This window comes from Carya illinoinensis, chromosome 7 (assembly GCF_018687715.1).
Source record: "Carya illinoinensis cultivar Pawnee chromosome 7, C.illinoinensisPawnee_v1, whole genome shotgun sequence".
Classification (NCBI taxonomy): Eukaryota; Viridiplantae; Streptophyta; class Magnoliopsida; order Fagales; family Juglandaceae; genus Carya; species Carya illinoinensis.
In genome coordinates, this window is record NC_056758.1 from 41,459,032 (window position 1) to 41,482,672 (window position 23,641).

At 37.3% G+C, this 23,641-nt stretch overlaps 2 protein-coding genes across 9 annotated transcripts; both read left to right on the forward strand.

Annotated features, from left to right (window-relative positions):
- Window positions 1-54: 54 nt before the first annotated feature.
- LOC122315583 (protein ANTI-SILENCING 1-like) lies at window positions 55-15,993 on the forward strand. 7 transcript variants are annotated; one of them, XR_006244064.1, is made up of 14 exons: window positions 56-273; window positions 1,601-1,997; window positions 2,680-2,848; window positions 3,025-4,154; window positions 5,207-5,233; window positions 5,976-6,068; window positions 6,198-6,276; window positions 8,071-8,161; window positions 13,132-13,237; window positions 13,408-13,524; window positions 13,635-13,717; window positions 13,847-13,938; window positions 14,338-14,401; window positions 15,364-15,993. XR_006244064.1 is itself a non-coding variant. In XM_043131580.1 (12 exons), the coding sequence occupies exons 2-11, from the start codon at window positions 1,644-1,646 to the stop codon at window positions 13,683-13,685; spliced, it is 2,217 nt and encodes a 738-aa protein (XP_042987514.1). In that variant the 5' UTR covers window positions 56-273; window positions 1,601-1,643; the 3' UTR covers window positions 13,686-13,717; window positions 14,338-14,713. The 7 variants fall into 7 exon arrangements, 1 of the variants encoding a protein (XP_042987514.1); XR_006244061.1 differs by lacking the exon at window positions 13,847-13,938 and having other exon boundaries at window positions 15,364-15,502; window positions 15,579-15,981; XR_006244060.1 differs by lacking the exon at window positions 13,847-13,938 and having other exon boundaries at window positions 15,364-15,985.
- Window positions 15,994-18,316: 2,323 nt separating this feature from the next.
- On the forward strand, window positions 18,317-23,618 carry LOC122316948 (protein ALTERED PHOSPHATE STARVATION RESPONSE 1-like). 2 transcript variants are annotated; one of them, XR_006244325.1, is made up of 5 exons: window positions 18,317-19,591; window positions 20,121-20,296; window positions 21,040-21,263; window positions 22,563-23,462; window positions 23,493-23,618. XR_006244325.1 is itself a non-coding variant. In XM_043133816.1 (4 exons), exons 1-4 carry the CDS (start codon window positions 18,640-18,642, stop codon window positions 23,362-23,364), a joined length of 2,154 nt encoding a protein of 717 aa, XP_042989750.1. In that variant the 5' UTR covers window positions 18,317-18,639; the 3' UTR covers window positions 23,365-23,618. The 2 variants fall into 2 exon arrangements, 1 of the variants encoding a protein (XP_042989750.1); XM_043133816.1 differs by having other exon boundaries at window positions 22,563-23,618.
- The last annotated feature ends 23 nt before the right edge of the window (window positions 23,619-23,641 follow it).

Sequence of the window (23,641 nt, forward strand, 5' to 3'; positions counted from 1 at the left end):
TTCTTAACGCCATGAAGGAGCAGTTGGGGTGGCCAAGATTTACGACACTTGTTAAGCAGTAATGACTTGAGAGCCTACAAGATCGAACTTGAATTTCAGAGACGCGGTATTGAGAGAGAGGCCCGGGTAAAATACTCTCCCTGTTGTACAGAGAAAAAGAAACCCCGGAACTCGCGCTGGCCGTCGCTAGGGTTTTCTTCAGGTTCAATGAAAGTTGAAGAAGAAATATAGACAGCACAACTTTACTAGCACTCTTGCTCACTCTCCGAAACTGTAAGTTTTCCCGCCTATTTCTCTCTCCAATGCCTCCTCGTGTTCTTATGTTTTCATTGGTGTTCTTCCGCTATTCAAGGGTTTTCAAACCGCTTTTGTTTGACGGAGTTTTTTTCCACTGAAAATTTTCCGGATTGTTTCTTTTATCAGCGCTGTACGGTTTGTCTTAATTTCTTTAAATAATTATTGTACTATTTTTATTTATTTGTTTTCTATTTTCAATTAGTTTTGCGGGAAAAATGTCTTCGTTTTCATCTGGAATTCCAAATAATTTTTTTTATAGGAAAATCTGTTCCCCAAGTATGACTTATTTATTGTTAAAGACTCGACCATCGATCCAAAAGTTATAGGACTGTTGGATACTAGTTAAAGTTTTAACCCTCTTGATTATAATATTTTATCACGTTTTCCAATTTGACGTCCATGGCGGACCACTTTATTGACACTGATTCGGTGATAACCTTTATTTTTTTGGCGACTTCACTCATCTATTGATATTTAATGAGTTAACACTATTCCCATATATAGTACTGAGACATTTTTATCTAGCCTATAGGTCGCTCCCTCCATGATTTGATCTTGTGATGTGGTTCCTACTTTGATACCAATTGTTAAAGACTCAACCAATGATCCAAAAGCTTTAGGACCGTTGGATGCTAATTTGGTTAAATTTTTAACCCTCCGGATTATAACATTTTAGGATACCGAACTATGGTTTTCACTATACATCTTCTAGGTCTTCAGTTTGATCCACCAGAATTTACTGGAACTTTTTTTTTTTTTTGGTATTGCATGGCAGTTTAAGGTCATGGTGAAATATTTTCATCAATTAAATAAGGGGTGGGGATTGCTTATTTTACTTTTGGTGTCATAGTTATCATGTCTCCATAGTTTCTCCCACAACATATAAGTAATAGTGTACAATGTAGACCAATAAAGAAGCAGTGTATTTGCAGATGTACTCCTTTGCAAGAGCCCTATATGTTTTGTTGGAATCCAGTTCATTGCAAACTCTTTGATGGGAAAGAAAGAAAACTAATTTTTTTGTAAGTGAGTACATTAAACTTGCCTTGGGGCAATTTGGCATCGTTTCGGGAGTTAAGATATATTGAAAACCATTGGTGTTTCTATCCAGATGATTTGGAATGAGTTAAGCTTGCAAAATTTGGACTTAATGCACTTATAAAAAAAGGGACTAAACGTATCTGTCTTGGTATTTGGAGTAGGTTTTGTTTTTGGTTTAATAGGTTTGGTCGTTGCTACATATGTATTTTGATATTGGATTAGAAGTTATTTTTTTTTACAATTATGTATTCTTGTTTCTCAGGTATTTTTATCACTCTGCTTGGAAAGAGGCCTCATATGAGAGTATGGTGGAAATAGACGGAATCGAGCACCTTGAATTCGAGTGGGGTAAAAAGCAAGGAGTTGGAAAGAAAGGAGAAGGTGAAACACAGAAAGAAGTCCAGTTTTATCAATCTTTTACTTATGACGGCATGGAGTATGATCTGTATGATACAGTTTATCTGCACAATGATGATGGACCTGGACCTTATATTGGTAAGCTCATAGAAATATGGGAGAATCCCGACAAGACAAAGGAAGTGGTGGTTTTATGGTTTTTCCGCCCTTACGAAATTGATCTTGAGGTTGAAGGCACAGCAAAAAATGAGTTGTTTTTGGCTTCGGGAGAAGGTGTAGGCCTTGCAAATGTTAATCCTTTGGTAATTGAATTCTGGATATAATTTTTCTGCACTTGTGATTCTTTTTCCTGTTTGTCCAGTTAATCATCTTGGTGCTTCAATGATGTAGTTGGTTGTTCTACTTGTAATGTTAGATGGAGAATAAAATTCCAGGCAGTATAGAATGTAATGTACATTTATTTTAGAAAATTTTGTTTTTTACTTGAAATTCATCTTTATTTTGGGAAGTAATGCTGGAAAGGCTAATTTAAAGACCAATTTGATTTCTGGGGAGATTGTTTTTTTAAGAAATTAGTCATTTTTGTTTTTTGTTTGAAGTATGCATGGATTTTTGAATTGTAGGTTAACATAATGTTACTTTTTTGTTTGAAGTATGCATGGATTTTTGAATTGTAGGTTAACATAATGTTACTTTTTATTAGGATAACTTTTTAATAGCTTTAGATTTTGTATGCCTATGCTAAAGTTAATTTATGTTCCAACTTTTTGTCACTTATGAACTACCAACTACCTAAAAGAACTTCAATATTTTCATCATTAGAAACTATTGAGTTATGAACATGTTATTTTTTTTTTCTTTTTACATTTAGTACAATTTATAGAAGCTACTTATGTGAAATAGTATATTAGTGCCTTTGGAGGTGACTAGTAAGTTTCATTTAAACTGAATCAGTAATTGCTAATATCTTATGCAATAAATCAGGAAGCAATTGCTGGAAAATGTGATATTATTTGTACTTCAAAAGACAGTAGAAATCCACAACCTTCAGATGAAGAACTTAAAACTGCTGACTTCATATTTTACCGTGCCTTTGACGTTAAGCATGGTAGAGTTCTGGATCAGATAGAGGAAGAAGTTGCTGGGATTGAGGGTATTACTTCTTCTTTGCTTGTTGTTTATTAAAAGGAAAAAAGCTTATTATTTGTTTCTTTGCTTGCTTGCTTTTTTCCTACATTGGGAGTCCCCAGGGTTTCAAATTCGTGTTTTATTTTTTCGTGCTAATGGTCGATTGCTTCTTATTTGTTCATGGATTTAAAAATATTGCAGTGAAATTTATATTTAACAGAGTGGAGGCCCAGGAGCCCAATGTTGTACTGGAACTTGATTCAGCCAAGAAAGAAGTTTTCGGAAATGCTGTAGCAAGTAATAAAACAGAGTTTCCTCTCAAGAAAAACCCATCTAAAGAGCACACAACTCAAAAAAGTAATGTAATTTCTATTAATAGTCTATGGAAAGAAAATGCTGATACAAACACTTCATTGGTTAAACAGAAATCTTCACTTAGAGAGCAGCCTGCTTACAGGATACGTGTGGAGTCAAAAATTTCTAAAACTAATGATAGACAGGAGAACATTTCCTTAGACAAGTCTGCATTAAGGTCTGTAGATTTTCCTATCAAGGGTGAAGGTCGAGTTGTTAAGAATCTTGTTAGAAATGAGGAGAAATTAAAATCTTCTCATGATTGTAATGAATTGGAGGATAGGCCATCTGAGAATGTAATTTGTGTCAGAATTGAGGAGAAAGTAAAATCTATTCACGACTGTGGTGAATTGGATGATCGACCGTCTAAGAAGGCAAAGTTGGATTGTTCTGTTAAAGTATTTGGTGATAAGAAAGAGAAGAGTGTGCGGAAGTTACCTGTTGATTTGAGTCGTCATGATGCAAGGGGTGTAGGAACTGTAATTGATTTTGAGGATAAATCTAGGCTTAAACTTGTTAAGGATTCTCGAGGGGTTGAAAATGGCCCTTTGAAGAAGTTGAAGCTTGATGAGAAGACAAAGCCTTTTGATGGTAAGAATTTTGTCAAAAGTGAGAAAGGAAAATCTTCTCGGGATTGTAGTGAGCTGGAGGATAGGCCATCTAAGAAGGCAAAGTTTGATGGTCCTGTTAAAGTATTGGGGAATCAGAACGAGAAGAGAGGGCAAAAGATAGCCGTTGACTCAGATCTAATAGATGCAAAGGTGTTGCCAGTTGTAACTGCTTGTGAATATAAATATAGACTTAAACTTGCAAAGGATTCTCAAGTGGATGAAAAAGGCTCTTCCAAGAAGTTGAAGCCTGATGAGAACACAAAACTTTCTAATGGGAAGTTGCCTCGAGCATCTCCCAGACAGTTTGCAGACGAAGACAAAAAATTTGATCACCAGATAATGGAAATTACTCGAAGACCAGATGCCGTAAGTTGTATACCTTTCTAAAGTATATTATATTTGTTTCATGTGATCCTAGGTTAAATGGATTCAAATTTTTTACTAAATATCTAACCTCTAGGGGTTGGCTCAAGTGGTAAAGTCCTTGGGCTTGGGGGTATGTTCCCCCAAGTCTAAGGTTCAAATCCCCTTAGATGCAAACAATCTCTATGGGCCATGGACTTGGGAATTTTCCCCTTGAATTACCTGAGGTGCACTTGCGGGAAACTTCTTGCCGAGGGCTAGTGCACCCTCGAGATTAGTTGGGATGTTGTTTCTGGACTCCCAGTGCCAATCAATTTTTTTTTTTTTTTACTAAATATCTCAATTGATGGGTTTTTTTAATATGTTGATTGATGGGGAATTTAGGAATAAGTTTATTCTAATTTGGATCCAACAAGATTTTGTTTGCCATTTTAACTTGTCAAAGGATAATAACCCAAATTGCACTTAGGTGGGAGAATTTCGTTCCTTTATAATGATTCCATGGTGCTCTAATAACATTAATTAATCCTTTTGGAGTATAGGCCCAAATGTGACTTGGGCTTTCTTTAGTTTGTTACAAATCATATTACAGCCAAGTCTAACTAGAAGCGGTAATGCTATATATAGTCTTGGAGTGTGCCGTCCTCGCGTACTCCCTTTGAAAACAAGTGAGGGCCACCATTAAAAAAATAATTTTTCCTTGTGGGTCTTAGATTTATCCACTTTTTTCAAAGAGAGTATGCGGATGCTGCACACTCTAAGATTGCAAATATCATTTCTCGATTCTAATACCCTGAATTGAGTATAAGAAGGTGGTCAATGGGATTCCTCATTGCTTGGGAAGGGGAAGTTCTTGTCTTTATAATGATTTCAAGGGACTTTAATTGTAACATTGAATGATCCTTTTGGAGTATAAGTTCAGAGTGCCTTGGATTTTCTTTGGGTTGTTGCGAAGGATGTATTTTATTGCATGCATTATTTTTTTTGTGTGTGTGAAAGTTCTATTCTGGATGAGATTTAGTTCTTACAATTTCCTATGTTTCACATGTTGACAGGATAAAAGCAAATGGTTCAGGGCTATTGTAAGTTCTTTGTCTCCACTTTTTTCTATTTAAAATGTTTTCTGCATTTTTCAAAGCTCGGAGTGGACAAGAAAGGCTAGTCCATGCAAGTTATTTTCGGGGTTCATGGAAAAAGCACCCCTTTGAGCGTAAAATATTACATTATTTAAATCCACAAACCATTTTCTGGATATAATCTATTCACACTCCCTCGGTTGAACTCCTACACCATAGAGACCACAACCACCTCCCCTTCCCTTGTCAGTTACACCCCCAATTGATGCCAACCCCAACCAGGCCAGCCTCAGCACAACCCCTATCCCACACAACCCTGCACAAATGCATGCACCCCCCGTAGCTGCAACCTAGAGAAATCCCCTCCCTTCCTCCGTCCCACTCTAGATGCAATTTGAAGAACCCTTCTTTGACTCACACACCCACACATTCTCTCCAATTGATAAATTTTGGTACCATAAAAATGTCCCGGCCAAATACAGGAAAATCAGTAGTTTTCCTAGAAAATTTTTTCAGCATCAGAAACTATTTTACGTCAAAGAAAACAGGGCAACCTTAGTTTTGCTTGTGAATCTCAGTAAAATTCATATGGGTTATTGGCATCTCAGTTTAGTTATAATTCTGTATATCTCCCTTGGTTGAGGAGCATAGAACAGTATATAGTATCATTAGAATCTGAAGTAGGGCATGCTGACATTAAAAGTGAGACAGTTCAGACTAATCTATGAATTGCATATTATATCACCAGCCTTGGGAAGACAGAATGAAAAGTGCTAATGAGTTAGGAACACTGGTTCTCCTTCAAAATTTGGATCCAGCTTATACATCAGCAGAAGTGGAGGTACTCTTTATTCTGGAGCTTTGTTTTTTTAATATGTTATTGCTGGTTGCAATTATGATCTCCACAAAACAAATTATAGTGGTTTTCTTCAAAATTTTCCATATCAATGAATGAGCAAACCTTTACCAGGATATTGTTTGGCACGGCTTCAAGGAAAATTGCAGAGCAAAGATGATTCAGCGGACTTCAATTTCAAGTCCTCATTGTGGTATGAAATTAGCACCTATTACTTCAATAATGTTGTCAATATCAAGCCCACGTCCTCAAATTTAAGCCCTCGTTATTATTATTATTATTTTTTTAAATTATTTTGTTATTTTAAATTTTTTTATTCTGTCTTTCTTTATCCTCCTCCTGCTTGCTTCTGCTTCTCCTCCTCTGCTTCCTCGTCCTCTCTGGAACACTGCCAGGATGATGATATGAAAGTCATTATTATTATTATTATTATTATTATTATTATTATTATTTTTTTAAGTAAGAAGAAATTTTATTAGAAACAAATGTATAAGCAAAATCCATGTACACAGGAAGTATCCAAAAGAAAACACCTAAATACATTCTAGGTAACAGAAAGCAACATCAGAAAATCATGAATGGAAGTTCCGTTGGTCACTAAAGCAGAAAACCAAAACAGCAAAGAGTGTCCAAAGAAATTCCAGAGTTGCTTCAAAGTATGCTCCTTGTCATTAAAACACCACTCATTCCTTCCCATCCAAATGTACCACATGAGACACAAAGGAACCATCTTCCAAACCGCATCCACTTGAGAGCAACCATGAAGCCCGTTCCAACACGCAAGAAGATCAACCACTATCAAAGGCATCGGCCTTAGCCAAGCTGATTCTAGAAAAGATGCCATCCCACAATGGCCTTGCCACCTCACAAAGCAAGAGTGATCCATGGTTTCCCCATTATTTTTACACATAAAACACCAATCCATAAATATAATACCCTGCTTCCTTAAGTTATCCAATGTCAAAATTTTTCCGAGAGGTGTTTTAATAATAGGGAACATGTTATGGAAGAACTCTGGAAATTTTTTATGTTTTTCTTGTTTAGTTGGTTTTCAGCTATTGTTCTTAATGGTGGGGCAGTCCATGAGTTTCTGTCCTTGTTGCTTTAGTAGTTGAATGTATTTAGGTGTTTCTTTTGTATACTTCCTGCGCACATAGGCTTCGCCTATTGCATTCGATGAATACAATTTTTACTTATAAAAAAAAAAAAGAAAAGAAAATCCAAGAGAGCCAGTCCAAATGAAAAAAGCAACTTTGGAAGGCACGTGAGACCTCCAAATATGCTTCCAAGGAAAATGATGACTATTCTGAAAAGTCAACCGCATATAGTATGAACGAACAGTAAAATTTTTACACCCCTTAAGATTTCCATAACATCCCATCCTCATCGTTACCACCAAGCCTCAGAGAGTATAAAAAGCTGAAGAAAGCCGAAACTTGGCCAATAACCCAATCATTTACAGCTCTAGTTAAACAAATATCCCACTGAATCGAGCCATTAGAACGGCAAAGCAAATCAGAAACTGCAGCAAACCGATCTGAAGCCAATTGGAAGATAGCCGGAAACAGACTATTGAGGTCCCAATCACCACACCAAATGTCAAACCAGAATTGGATCCTAGATCCCTCTCTAACAGCATAACTAACATGACTAGCAAAACTCTCCCAGTCCTACTAAACTTCCAAAATCCCACACCATAAACTCCCGGAACTTCATTGGAACACCAACCCCGCCAAGCACTTCCATACTTCTGATCAATGACCTCCCTCCAAAGCGACTCTCCTTCCAATTGATATCTCCAAAGCCGCTTCCCCAATAAAGCCTTATTGAAGATCCTCAAGTTACGATCCCCCAACCCTCCAACCGAAATAGTAGAAAGTCATCAGTAAATGATATGCTTTGTTTGTAAACCTGAAGCACAAAGGAAATGATGTTGTCATTACTCTGCATGACTCGATCACGATGGTTTTGGTTGTTGGTGTTGTAGGTCAAGCTTTTGTTATATTCAAGACAAGGGAGGCAGCAGAGATGGTTGTTAAAAAGTTGGACGAGGGCTGCCTTTGGATATCAAATGGGAGGTATGTGTGCAACTCCTATGAACCATAAGTGCATGATATCAACTAAGTGGTGTCAACAACAGGAATCCTACTTCGCCATCTTCCTTTTTCACATGATGTCTTTGTCAAGCATGATGTACGAAAACCCTTATGCTACTAATATTGCTTTTAGTTTTTCTATTCTTCCTTAATGAGAACCTAATGGATAAATCCAAGGCCCTAGGACTAGCTTTTTGTAACACCCCGTTTCCGTAGGATAGAGATGTTACTAACGTACATAACATGATGCCCGGTAAGAGATTCATATCCTGAAATACCTCATTTATTGAAAACATTAATTAAACTGAACATAACTGTTTTTGAAAACATAAAATTGAAAACGTCAAAATAAATTAACCCTACGTGTGACTTTTTATCCAAAAATCATAAAAGAAACTAAGTCCTTGCACTAGATCTACTTCTGGTCCTTTTGAAGGGTGGATGTTTCTTGGGTGATGCCCAAAAGGGTGGTGGATCTGTTGGGATGCTGGAGGAAGCTACAAGGTCGATCTCAAGTGGCTGCGGTATGGAAGATGATTCTGCTATGCATCATGTGGTGTATTTGGTCAGAAAGGAATGTGTGTTGTTTTGATGATAAGGAACATACAAGGGAGGAACTGAAGAATTTTTTTCTCCACACTTTAATGCTTTGGTTTTCTGCTGTTGTACTAAAAGGGGACACCGTTCATGATTTTTTGTCTTTAATTCAGCATAGTTAGAATGTATTTAGGTCTTTTTCTGTATACTTCCGGTGTACATGGCTTTGGCCTATCTCATTCATATCAACAATATCTATCTTTTACTTATATATATAAAAAAAAAAGATCTACTCCTGATCCTCCAGCTTTACGTCCTTACAATCATCATCTGTGACAGTTAAATGTAGAAGAGAACAAAGAACAAACAAACAAAAATGAGTCGAATACTCAGTAAATAGTACATCATACCGTAAAACATAACTTAACAAGACTTAATTTCTGAAAGACTCTTCAAACAAACATATAATTCACAGATTCTCATAGCATGTCTATTCATCATCAACATGAGTGGAAATATACATAATCATGGCGAGCATATAAACATGAATGCATAAATTACTTGTTTATCTTGTCTTTCACTTATTACATGGTGAACCACGCTTGAGTTCGTGGTATCCCATAACTTGTCATAACATGGAGTGAAACACGCTTGAGTTCGTGTTTCACTTAACATAAGGTGAACCATGCTTGAGTCCGTGGCATCGCATAACATAACTTGTAGTGAACACGCTTAGGTCCGTGTCACCCTTAACATAACTTGAGATGAACACACTTAGGTCCGTGTCATCCTTAACATAACTTGTGATGAACACGGACCTGTCCATATCATCCTTAACATAACTTGTGATGAACACGCTTAGGTCCGTTTCATTCTTAACATAAATTGAAATGAAACACACTTAGGTTTGTGTTTCACTTAACATATGGTGAACCATGCTTAGGTCCATGGCACCATCCTAACATAGCTTGTGGTGAACACGCTTAGGTCCGTGTCACCCTTAAACATTTTATCTTTCTTAATGCATGAGAAATTACTTAATATCATGAACTTTTCTAGCATGGCATATACTTGTAAATGACATAGCATAACATGGCATATTCTTGTACATGGCATAATATGATCTAAACATAAACATTTCATGGCAAACATGATATGAGTTCTATGTGAACTTTACCTAACATACTTGATCTAAATACTTCATGATATTACATGGCATATAAGATTTAATCACTACATGAACATGGCATACATGATCTAGGTACTACATGAATATGGCATACATAATCTGACTATTTTATTACATGACATACTTGACCTAAATTACTACATGAACATTTCATGGCTTCTATGTGATTTTAGAATCATTCACTCTATCAAACAACAAATTCATTCATACAAGTTTAATGTCATAATTCATCAAAGATCGTGAAAGGAATCTAATCTTGACTTAGCTCGTAGTGTAGCGTAGACAAACATCATATTTTCATATACCATTAGAAAATTACAGTACACATGCAATTGTATGATCATAGTAATTACCTCTTAGCGCTGCTTCCAAAATCTCACGTCGTAGCTCGTAACCTATATGAGGCACTAATCGTTACTAACTTTTCTAGAAAAACATGTAGTATTCTAAATACTTAAAATCATATATAGAGATAATTTATTAAATATTCAATCATACGAAGATTACATAAAATAATATTATTCCAACACTCATATCATAATACTTAATATTCTGTGTAAACATATAACTTAATAATTTTATAAAAAATCTAATTAAAGGTTAATTGGAATATTAACTAAAGTAATAGGCTGAAACAATATAAAAGAATACTTTAAAATATGCTTAAAATCTTTTTTTAAAAAAAGAAGGCCCAAGGCTCAATTAAAGAAAACAGTCCACTTAAAACATTCCAACAGTTTCTGAAATATAGCAAAACCAGCCCACCCAAAATAAACAAGTCCAGATAAAACCAAGTCTAATAGGTTTATTAAAAAAAACTAGGCCCAACACCCTTAAAAGGAAACCACTTGGTCGAATGGCTTAAAGCCCAAAGGCCATTATAATATAAAGAATCTGGTCCAGGAGGGTATAGGCTAATGGTCAAAGGGCATATATGTGATTATGGAAGCATTGAAGGGGCTTTTTGGGAAGTCTGAAACAAAACGATTAAAAGGAAGGAAATAGCTTACGGGAGTGGCTCACATCGTGTATCAACTAAACAAGGAAAAAGAAAAACAAAGGTTGTGCGATGCTCACTGAGAGGAAGCTGAGGCGACGGTGGCTCAAGGGTGTTTGGGAGTGGTTGGCGATACCACTGAGTAATCTGGGAAGGATGAGAAGCAAGAGAGAGAAAGAGTGAGAGAGTTAGAGAGAGAACTGCCTAGCCGAGAATAACCGAGAGAGGAGGAAGAAAGTTTTCGACGTGGGCTTACCGGAAAAGGCATGAGGTGGCAGTGGGTGCCTGGCCGGTGGTTCTGGGCAGTCGGAAAAGTGCTCTGACCTCCTCTGTGTAATCGACAGTGGAGACTGTTTGGTTGAAGGGCTGCGCGAGTAAGTTTCTCTATGTGCTCTACAGGATTTTCTTGTGTTTAAATCTAAGGGTCCCATGGGATTTTTATAGATGAGAGAGAGGGAGATGCCGTGGGTAATCTGGAGGGGTTTGAATTCAACTAGAATTTGGAAAACTACTCCCACGAGGAAAGAAACACCGAGAGGATAAGAGTTTTGAAGTGTTTGAATTGAAAATTAGTTTCATATAAGAAAAATACTCACTCTGGAAACCAAACAGAAAAATAAAAGAGATGTATGGTTTAACAGTGGAGAAATCCTATTCAAAACAAATTACTACCTCAAAACATATCTGATAAAAATAACAATAAATTAGTAATAATAATAATAATAATAATAATAACATCACTCTGGGTCTGGGTGTTACACTTTTCCTGCCAATACTTGGGAAGACTTACTATCTCCTGTATGACCGGCATTCGTGGTGCCAACTTTCTCGTGTTGGTTACTCAGGTCTTGTTCTCAGTAACCTCTCATCATGTTGTTATGAATGCACTTCTTGACCAGCTATCATTTTTTTGTGTGGTGTGGCTGCTTATTGTGTCGCCCCCGTCTGCAGGCTGCTTTGCTACCTGTGTGTGTGATCAATCTGGATATGATATTAGCTAAGCCATCTTGTATATGGTACCAGTGTGAGACGTTGAAAATCCGAGTCACTGGATAGGCCATTTAAAACATGTTGCAATTTGAACCATTTCTTCCTTGAGGGGTATGCTTGTACTGACTCAGAACAGATAGCTTACAGCCAGTTTCTTCTTCTGCTAATTTAAGGCATAACAAGAAAAGAAAAGAGATAATAAAAGTTTTTCACTTTTAATATGGAACCCATCTTGGTTAGGTCATCTTTTAAAGTTCTGGTTTTCTAGAATCTTTATTGATCATTCCTTCCCGTGGTGCCCATATGTCCCAGCTGTTTAAAAAAAAAAAAAAAAAAAAAAATCTTGGTAGCCTGGTTTCCATCAACTTTATTTCTCGGATTCACCATACACTACAACTGTTGTTGGTGGTGGTTCTAATGAAATTTCAGTTTGTTTGGAATTTGAAGATCATTTTTCCATTATTGAAAGACATTTGAGCTCCTCGCCTGCTGTACTATTTGCAAAATAGATTAATCTTTCCTTGCCTAATAGAATGCTTGCCCTGTATGCTTTCTCTTTCACTTCACCCGTGCCCAATAATCTTAAAGTGGTTCAAGTTTAGATGACATGAACACTGATGTGGAAGTGCTGTATCAGTTTCTTTTTTGTGAGTTTGCTGGGACTCCCAATCACCCTTGGGTGCCAATTACCACCCCCCCCCCCCCTTCTCTCTCTCTCTCTTTCACCCCCACCTTTTGGGGTGAGGGCTGGCCACCCACTAGGGTGGATCGCTGACCACTGTGGAGATCTGCAGCCATGGGTCTCTTTTCACCGAGTAATGGCTACTCTGGTCTCCCTGGCTGGAGGTCTCGTACCACAGCTACTATGGGTCTCTTTTCACCGGGTCTTCTTCCAGGGAGACCCAATGCTTCAACAAGCTGGGGTACCCAGTCATCCATTCCAAGGGATGATCGACTACCCAACCCTAAATAAAAAAAGACTGAAGTGTGCGCGCCCTTTTGTATGCCCATGTGGTGTAATGGTTTGTAGCCCAAGCATTTTCCATGCTCTATATTAATCAAATGTCTTGTATTTGTTATTAAATATTGTGCAAATAATCCTCGAATCTTGCCCTAGAAAGTGTTGTTACTGTCTCCATGTACTCTGGATCACATTTTTTGTATCTGAACCTAGCTTGTTATGCATAGAGACTGCTTACTCATTGAGTTCTGGCCCCGGCCCGTCTAAATAATTTGCAGGCCTCTTGTTGGAAGTACCGGAACTCCTTGCTTCCCTGAGAAGAAACCAACTTTTTTTGGCCATTTTGCTATTGATAAACTTAGATATCAGATGCCAAGGGAAATGGTACAAGTTTTTACTCTCTATCTCTCTCCCCCTCTCTCTGTTTCTGTCTCCCTCTCTCCCGGGCACTCACAAACACACATTCATGGACATACAAAACTTTGACTCAGCGGTTATATTTTTTTTTTTTGATCCCCCTCATTGATGTGTTTGGGTGTGGTTTTATTTCTCAGAGAGAGGCTGTATCTACTTCACATTGTTCTCAGCCTAACACAATTGAATATGATATGGCCATGGAATGGTGCTTACTTCAAGAACGATCAGACTTCTGTTGGAAACAGTTGTATAAGGTTTCAAGCTGATTGAATATACTCCTTTTAAGTAATGCATGGGAATTTTGCTTTTTAATAGGATATACGTATTTTTACTGATTTTGTTTAACTGGGAATGATGCCTTTAGCGACAAGGGGAGGAGTTGAAAATACTCAAGTCCAGCCTCAAGTCCAATTGAGAATCAGTGGCTTTGGACTCTTCCTTTTCTTGGTAAGTACTTTCAACACAAAAAAAATGTATTTCTTCTAAGCATCCCATAATTGTTCCATCTTGAATTTGTTGGCTCTTGTTTTTTACAGTACCTTTGTTTCTGTTCATGCATCCTGAATCTTTCATCAGGAGGCACCCTGAAACAATGGAATTTACTTTTGAGCCTTCATGTATACCAGAAGCTATCAAATTGATCCCCCGTGTCTATTTTGTGTCTATTTGTAATATTCATTATGTTTACTTTCCAATTATGATCTTTTTTTAAGTTTCCCATTCACTATTAGTTAGTTACCTTCTTGGATAAGCTGGCGGCATGCATGCCATTGGTATCTAGTCTTTTAATATTGGCAAGTGCATCTATTTGTGCCTGCATACGAAGTCCAGAAAATCTTAGGGGCCATTCCATGTAAGGTTCGTGTGCTTATAGGAGAATTACATCCGTTTCTAGGTTCTGTTGCTTATAGTTGCAAAGATATGTTTATTATCAGCTTCTCGGAGATATGATTTTCAGTTTCATATAACTGGCAAAAGAACAGAGACCATATTGTAGTTTTTTTGTGTCTTAACACGGTAGTAGTTCTTAAAATCTCAAGTGCCTTTTGTTTTTAATTATTTGACAGGAAGAAGACGGAGTATGTTAGCAGAGGTCTTGTTTGTGAGTAGTCAGGCAAGTTTTGAGAATAGGTAAATATATTTTGAGGGTGGTTCTGGCATTTGGTTCCCCACATTCTATACCATGTACATCGTTGATGTTGTAAAACTATGGCGTCTTGTCAATCATTTAAATGGGTTCAGCTATCCCTATCCCTGGTTGACTGGTTTACCACATTATTTCTAGTTGCATTTTAATATGCTGCCCGCATCCTTACAGCTACCAGTTGTCTAGTTGCATTTTCCTGTCCAGATCAGAAACTAAAGGTTAATTTTTGTTGCCTATGTTCAGGCGTGTGAATTGCTATTTTTACGCTGAAACTTGGAATAGGTTTTCATCCTTAATTCTTGGACCTGCCTGTTCTTTTTAGTTCCCAAAAATGAGGAGGACCCGAGGACTCCCTTCAGATTTTTTCATCCCATGCTTTAAATTTAAATTTTACTTAACAAATCGCAAATAAAGGAAGAAAATTGGGTGTTGGGGGCGCGGTGTGGTTGAAACAAACTTCTTATTTAAAACTTACAAATTAATATATATATAATAAATATTAATTAAATATATATAATTATTTATATCTTATAATTAAACCATACCAGTCTTTATATTTATTGTATGATATATTGTTTACATCGAATTTTACACGAGATACCATATTTTTTCGATTTCATCATTTGATTATTTCATTTCCCTTTCGAGGATTGCATTTGCTATTTGGATTTCATGTCGGAGGCACATACGGGACACGGTTTTTGTCTTTTGTTTTTCTTTTGTTTTGTTTTGGTTTGTTTGTTTGTTTTGTTTTGTTTTGTTTTTTTTTTTTTGTTTTTTTTTTTTCCTCTCCTCAAAACACAAGATCAGTATAGAAAAAGAGAAAAGCTATGGGCCAGTCGGCTATAAAATGCATATTTACAGCAGACCAATAATAACATGCCACGTAGGCATTTCATAAAAATCACCAATAAACTTACATACACCCAATGTGTACTTGACGTAGGCACTCTCTTCCATCGCCTCTGTTATTCAGGCTTCAGTACATCCCCTTTCTCTCCCAACGATCCCACACCACAAAGTTAGTTTCATGCCCGTGACCAACACAGTTCCAGCTCCGACGACGACGATGATGACATTCATAGGTATTTCCTCCGTTCCTCAAAACCAGTGTATACTTGGATGTTTGGTATTAAGGCCTCTTCCTGGGATGATTTGCAGTAATGCATGGGATTGCTTTGCAAAACTGGGACTAGTGGTTTCGTGTGGCATTTTACCATGAGCAAACCAACATGGGTTTATGTGGCATCTACCTTTAAGCAAAAAGATGCACATACTGTTGCTGTTTGAAGGATCTCCATGGAGTTTGTAAAAATCCAATTGTTCCATTGTCTCTGCATCTTTCCTAGCAATCTTAATCACCATACCATAAACAAAAATAGGAAAAAAAATGAAACAAGCAATCCATGGGGAGCATCCAAAATCAAATGACTCTACCTTCAACCAAGATCCAAATTAGAAGATCCCAATCTTTTAAATCCCAGATAAGCATACTCTGCTCTACCAATTTCAAAAAAATCGAAATTTCTTGAATAGCATGAATATGAGCATAGACCAAAATCACAAAGAACCCATGACTAAGATTAAAAAACCTTGATCATTGATTCCCTGAATTTACAATCCCACCGATGCTTGAGCAAAAGCACATAAAATCGGATAACCCTTAACAAAGATTAACCATCAAAAACATGAATTTAATCATCTATTAATTCTTGAGTAAATCCTAGATATGTCCTTGAAAATCTGAAAAAGAACATCCAAGGAATTTGGAATTCTATTAATGGCCCAGCATCAAATCATGATCGGATTTGGATAATCGCGATTGGTGAAAGCTTCAAGAATGATGGTGGTGAAAGCCCCACAAAATTTCAATCCTCAAATCCCTAATCAAATATATGCGAAATTTTAGAACCTAATCGCCGATCCATCGGCCAACCCAACACATAATGTCAAAATTGAACCGAAAAGATAAGCTCTAGAAATCCACCATCGAAAAGATAATATCGAATGACGGAGATGGAGGAAAGAGTGCCTACATGAAGTTCCTATTGGTTGTATGCGAATCTATTGGTGATTTTCATGAAGTACCTACATGGCACGTGATTATTGGTCTGTTATAAACATGTATTTTTTAACCGATCGGCCTGTAGTTTTTTTCATAGAAAAAATGCAGTATTCTCGATAAAGGTTGTTCAGCGTTTACTACCGTGTCCCAAATTCAAATGGTTGATAATGGCTTTTAAACGTACACAATCATTTGGGTTTTCCTTCCCTTTTTTTCCTACCCGAGTAACATGCTTACTAGTACTATGCATCATTGAAATTTTGTCCGAAAGTTGAATCTGAAATTCTGTTACTTGGCTTACTTAAACAGTCACTGTTAGTTTGCCTTTAGTAAGATAAAATAATTGAACAAGTAAATGCAAAATCAACTTACAAAAGAATATTGTCTTTGCTACTATTGTATTCGAGTGGGAAATAAAACTTGAATTATTAGTAGTATACTTTAGCATTTGCTTTAATTTTATCGCAGAATGTTACCAATCAAATGTGATGGATGATGTTCGATATATGTTATGTCATGTCGCAAGACAATGAGAATCATTTGTGATTAAATTTATATTTCACCTAGGCCTCTCTCAATACAGTGATATTCTCTCATTACAGTGATATATTATTTTTGTTTAATTTCCTTTAGGTTATAATAAAGTCGTATATCATAAGAATATGGTCCACATCTTACCCCCTTCCCCTACTGTTACTCGTGGGGGACATTGCAATTTTTATGCATGAGCCCCACATGTTCGGATCCGATCAGAAAAATCATTGAGCTTGCAAGGGGATAAATGCCATTCATTCCTCACTTTGTTCTCACTAAAAGGACAGAGATCATATAAATCTTCACTCGCTAATTATTTTCATAATTCTGTTTCAAATATTTTTGTAACTTCATAATATTCCACAAATTATTATATTTGTATATTATGTCTAGAAAAAATATAGTTGCAAGCACAATTGTGTACTAATCTGTACGTCAATGTGATGTAATTGGTCAAAAAGTAAATTTTATTGAAAATAATGTTAATTTAAATTTTAAGCATGAATGAATCAGTATTAGTACACAGATTAGTACGCGACTATATTTGTATATAGCAAAACTCTTATGTCTATTCCTCTAAAATATAACAAAATTTAGAATGGGTACTTCTACATCTCTCAAGAGATACAGCCCACAGATGAAGGCAAATTTTTTTTTTTTAATTTTTTTATATTCTTAAATTTATTTTTTTATAAAAAAATTTACAACTTCACTGAAAACTAATAAAAAAAAAAAAAAAACTTTCGGACACAATTTAGGTCTTGAATTCAGGACGCATTTCTCGTTTGGAATACAAAGTTACGGGGAACTGCATACGAAAACAAATTGCAATCGGCGATGATCGGCAATTCCTCGGCTTCTTTTAAAATCCACACCGTCGTTTCTTGGTTTAAATAAGAAAAAAACAAAAAAATTCTGTGTAGCATGTTTCTTTAAAAAATGATGCGGTGGTTATCTCAAAGAGCATTGTTAGTCATGAGTTTTATGTAGTATGTACTATATATTTTATTTTTAAGTAGTATGTACTATATATTTTATTTTTAAAATTTATTTTTAGATTTATTCTTTTTAAACTAATTTAATTTTTCTATTTATTATTTATATATCAAATATTTAATAAAATAAAAAAAATTAAAAAAATGAATAATGTGTGGTATATGGTTTATATTTAGAATTTTTCTATCTCAAAACGACAGAGAAGGACGACATCGTTTACTCACCTCAAAAGATGTGACCGTTGCTATTTTTAAAATGATATCGGGAGACTCAGCACCTCCTCATCAAAAGTAGCGAGTACATGTGAAAGCAATACTCTCAGCGAGTGTACAGTTCTCTTCTCTGTGCTCTCTGCAACCCGCTCTGTGCAAATTGGGAGTATCCTTTCTATTTTCGTGCTCTTCTCACTACAATGCTAGTTGCTAACACCTCTCTCTCTCTCTCTCTTAGCTAAACCAACTCTCTTAACATTCGCATCATTTTCTCGAGATCACTTATGTGCATGAAAATCTCACTACTCACGCTATTACCCAAGAGTTCCAGAACGCCAGAAACCCCAAGTTTCCACATCTCTCTCTCTAAACAGTAGTATATATTCCCTACCAAACCCAAGAAATCTCACGGGAAATGGGTTGCGCACAGTCCAGAATAGACAATGAAGAGTCGGTGTTGCGCTGCAAGGACCGCAAGAACCTCATCAAGGACGCCGTAATAGCCCGTAACGCCTTCGCGGCAGGCCATTCCGGCTACGCCATGGCCTTAAAGAACACTGGGGCCGCGCTCAGCGACTACGGTCACGGGGAAGCCGGAGATCCCCACCCGCAGCCGGCGGACCCCACTCCCTCACAACCGCCGCCACCGCATCCGCCGCCCCCGCCGCCCATGGACAGTCTTCCTCCTCCGCCGCCCCCAAACTTCTCGCCGAGCCCCAGCCCCAGCCCGATCGAGCGCGCCACGAGCTTGCCAGCAATGCCGACAAAGCCACGAAAAACCAGGGCCATTGCCATTGCTGAAGAAGAAGAAGATGAGATAGAAGATGAAGAAGAGGAAGATGATGAGGGTAATTTGGGAATGAATAAGGATGGAGTTATTGCAAAGGACTCACGAAATAAGGGGGAAGAAGTGGGCCCACCACTGACCCGGGAAATGAAGGCGGTCCCTCTGATGCCGGAATTGAAGGGCATGGCCTGGGACTATTTTTTCTCGGTGGAGGAAAATATGCCCCCGCCGGACCCAACATTAAACGAAAACGTTGACAATGAGAATATTAATCAAGGTGTGGCATTTGGTGAAGAAACGCAAAATGTCGGCCTCGGTAGCGATGATTTGGTGGAGCCGAAGACGCCAGAGACAGGGGAGGAGAGGGAGGAGAAAGAGAAGGAGAAGCAAATAGAGCGCGCAAAGACCGCACCGGAGGAGTTTAAGAAAATGGGGAAGGCGGCGCCCGGTGTTAGTTTGATGAAGATATTGACTGACCTTGATGATCATTTCTTGAAGGCCTCCCAGAGTGCTCAAGAGGTCTCCAACATGCTTGAGGCCACTCGCTTGCATTACCACTCTAATTTCGCTGATAATCGAGGTAATTTCTTATTTGCTTCTTTTTTTTCTTTTATGCAACATGCTTTTGGAGGCAATGTTTTAATTTCGAAATGATTCAGTTGTTTTGGATGGTTTCAAATATTATGTTATATGTCGCAGGGAATTTCTTTTCCAATCATTATGTCTCATGTCGTGATTAGATTATTCTGCACACTAATTATTGTTGAAGTTTCATATAAAGCTTCTAAATTATGCATATGCCCAATATATGAAAAAACTGAAGCCCAAACAAAGCATAGATCTGGCCAGTCGTATAATTCTATAAGTTTAGAGCTCATCTCATGTTTACTGATCTGGGCTTTACGATTGATCTTAGTTCCTTGTTAAAATTTGTAGAGGATCCCACATTAATCTCGGACCTTTCATTCCTTTTTCCTTTTTGAAAGTAAAAGAAAGTTTCCCAAATGGTTCCTAGTGAATTCAAATTATACTAGTCTTGAGTTGCAGACGATCACAAAATCCCATGCAATTGAAAGAATGGTTCAACTAACATGCTCTAAAAAGTACAGGACATATTGATCATTCTGCAAGGGTCATGCGTGTTATTACATGGAATAAATCATTCAGAGGTATATCCAATGGTGAGGGTCGGAAGGATGACTTTGATTCAGAAGAATATGAAACTCATGCCACTGTTTTGGATAAGTTGTTAGCGTGGGAAAAGAAACTTTATGAAGAAGTCAAGGTATGTTGATTATTTCCTTTCAGATCTTCCATATTTTCATCTCTATTGAATGCATTCTTTGTGCAATTGTGGTCAGCTAGTAGTCCTGGATGGTCTAGTTCAGATTTGAACTGTTTTTATTATCGAATAGATAAAGAACTTAAATCTGTTTAAATATAGCAATTCTGTTTGTTGGAATCACGGGCATGAAACTTTTCAGCTCCTCTATAGGATCAATTGTGAAGCTTCTTGTTCATAATTCATATACTCAAAAGCTGAACTTGTACTTTTCTGAAACATAATTTTGACAGACATAGTAATTATGGTTTTATAGGTAGGTTTTGTTGGGTTTCTTTGTGGGAGCCTGGTTCTGTTTGTGGCTATCTGGTTGATAACTTGACCCAACAAGGATCTGTTGCGGTTTTTTTGGTGGATTTTTAGCAAGAAATTTTTTTGACTCATTTTGGCTCTTGATCCGATCCATCCCAATGATTAAGGTTTACTATATATTGTACTAAACCCTTGTACGACCACCACACTGTATATTTGATTATCAACTAAAATAAAATCCTCTGTAGCTCCATGGATGTAGGTGCCATGTAAACTTTGTGTTGTGTGTAATTGATTCCACTTTTGCTTAAGTTCCACACACCCCCCCCCCCCCCCCCCCCCCCCCCTCCTTTCTTCTTGTCGTTCATAACAGGTTTATGTTGCAAAGTTATCATCTATTTTAAATCTTATCGATCTTTCCATCATGTCAACAGCAAGGTGAGCTCATGAAGCTTGAGTACCAGAGGAAGGTTTCTCTGCTGAACAAGCAGAAGAAACGCAATGCGGGCGCTGAATCCTTGGAAAAAACAAAGGCAGCTGTAAGTCATTTGCATACAAGATATATAGTCGACATGCAGTCAATGGATTCGACAGTTTTGGAAGTAAATCAATTGCGTGATGAGCAGTTGTACCCAAAACTTGTTGACCTTGTTGCTGGGTAAGTTTTAACTTAACGAAAAAGTTTGTAAGAAATCTTAATATCTACCTAATTCAATTTCTTCCAAAAAATATTTCTTGCTAGACAGCCACTTGTATTTTATGATCTTTTTGGTTGTGCATGAGGGGCTTGTATCCAACTACAGTTTGGCTCTTTAGCTTTGTATTGCCCCTGTCCTAAACATTATACAGTTGTTGCTTTTTAATGAGAACCCTTCTAAAACATCTCTTTGGCTGCCTATCTGGCTTTCTTTTTAGTTGAGCTTGCAAAAATGTGAAGCCAAAACCAATTTCTTTTCTTTTTGTTTTCGGTGCAAAGACCATATGACACAAAGCAGGCCTTCTCTCTTTGGCTATCAATAGATTGTACGCTGTTTCTGCGCATGGTATCTAGTATATTATATGCTCTTTTTGCTCTGACAGTCAGTTCTAGATTAATATAAAATATATTGCAATGCTTTGTTTGACATACCTTTCTTTATGGATTTCTGAAATTACATTCAGAGGGACCATTCCTTGACCTTCCCCTTTTCTTGTTTATTCCATGCCACACCAAACTGCCCGTCTTTTAACCCTTCAGATCAGTTAAAGGCTTGCATGGTCTGGTTGGGCTTACCTTCACAAGTCCACTTCACATTTTGGCTGTGTCTGTTTGAAATGGCTTAAGAAAACGTAGCTGGATTTATTGATGTTCAAGTGGGAAGGTTGTGATCAATTCTTTTCCATCAACAAGAGTTGAACTTTTTTTTTATGGTTAAATGGCTGGGAATTAGTTACTTAGGGTGGGCTGTTTTCAACTCAGCTAAGGTTCCCATTGCGGTCTAATTTTGGATTTACTTTCTTTTTTGTGTCCACTCAAGGTTGTAACCATTTAATGATAATTAACATTCATTCACAATGGCAAAACTATCATGAGAAAACCTATGATCTTACATCTACTAATCATGAAAGATGTTTTGGGCTGCAGTATTTTCTTAGATCTTCTGTTAAGTCACATGTTGCTAAACTTTAAAGGGTCATTTTTGATCATGCATGTTGCAGTACTGTATATTGCCATCCTCTTCGATCATACTTGATAAATTATGTATAAATTTGTGCTTCTCTGTTAGTATTTGTTTAATCCATTAATATCATAGTCCAAGGGTTACTTTACTAGGATTCCTCGTTTTTTTTTTCTTTTTTTTTTTTCTTTCCATGTAATATTTCCATTTTTACTGTCACAAATTGTGGCAATATGCTTATTGTGTTCTTCTGAAGGCAGCTTTTGATCATGATCACAAGTGTGATATCTTCTCCACAGGATGGCCAAAATGTGGGGAAGTATGTGTGCACATCATGAGAGCCAGCTGAGACTTGTTACAGACCTCGGATCCCTTGACATTGCACATGCTCCCAAGGAAACAACAAAGCACCACTATGATCGTACCGTGCAACTTTCGAATGTCGTTCAAAAATGGCAAGCAGAATTTGAAAAGCTCGTGACTCATCAAAAAGAATACATCCGAGCGCTTAACAATTGGTTAAAATTAAATCTCATCCCCATTGAAAGCAGCTTAAAGGAGAAAATCTCATCACCACCACGAGTCCAGCATCCTCCAATCAAAGCCCTCCTCCATTCATGGCATGACCATCTTGAAAAGCTTCCAGATGAGCTTGTGAAATCTGCAATTGCCTCCTTTGCTGCTGTGATAAAAACCATTATAGTTAGTCAGGAGGAAGAGATCAAGCTAAAAGATAAGTGTGAGGAGATCAGGAAAGAGTTAATTCGTAAAAACGAGGCTTTTCAGGACTGGTACCAGAAGTATATGCAGCGGAGGGGGTCAGATCAAATGGACCATGAAAGAGGTGAAGATGCAAATTCCCAGGATCCCATCTCAGAGAAGGAGTTTGCAGTTGAGAGCTTGAAGAAGAGATTGGAAGATGAAGTTGAATCTCACCAAAGACAATGTATTCAGGTGAGAGAGAAGTCACTAGGTAGTCTCAAAACTTGTTTACCGGAGCTCTTTCATGCCATGTCACTTTATACGCATGCTTGTTCTGATGCTTATGAGAAAGTAAAGTCCATAACGCAGTCACAGAAATTTAACGGCGGCCCTTCGTGAGTTTGTGTAAAATTTGTTTTGTATTGAAGTTTGATCTATAAGCTTAAACACTAGTAATCTGTCGCTTCCCAAACAAACTGTTTATTTGGCAAGCTAAGTTTATGATCTTTGTTCCTGTGTGGAATAAGTTTATGATCTTTGTATTTTTGCGTTTCACTTGGTCACGAGGGCTGAAATGATATGCTTTATTTATGGAAAACCTCGAGCAGGGTGGTTCTTTTCCTTCTCTGCTTTGGTGCATTTTTTTACCATTAGTTTTGGTGTCTTATTTGTTCTT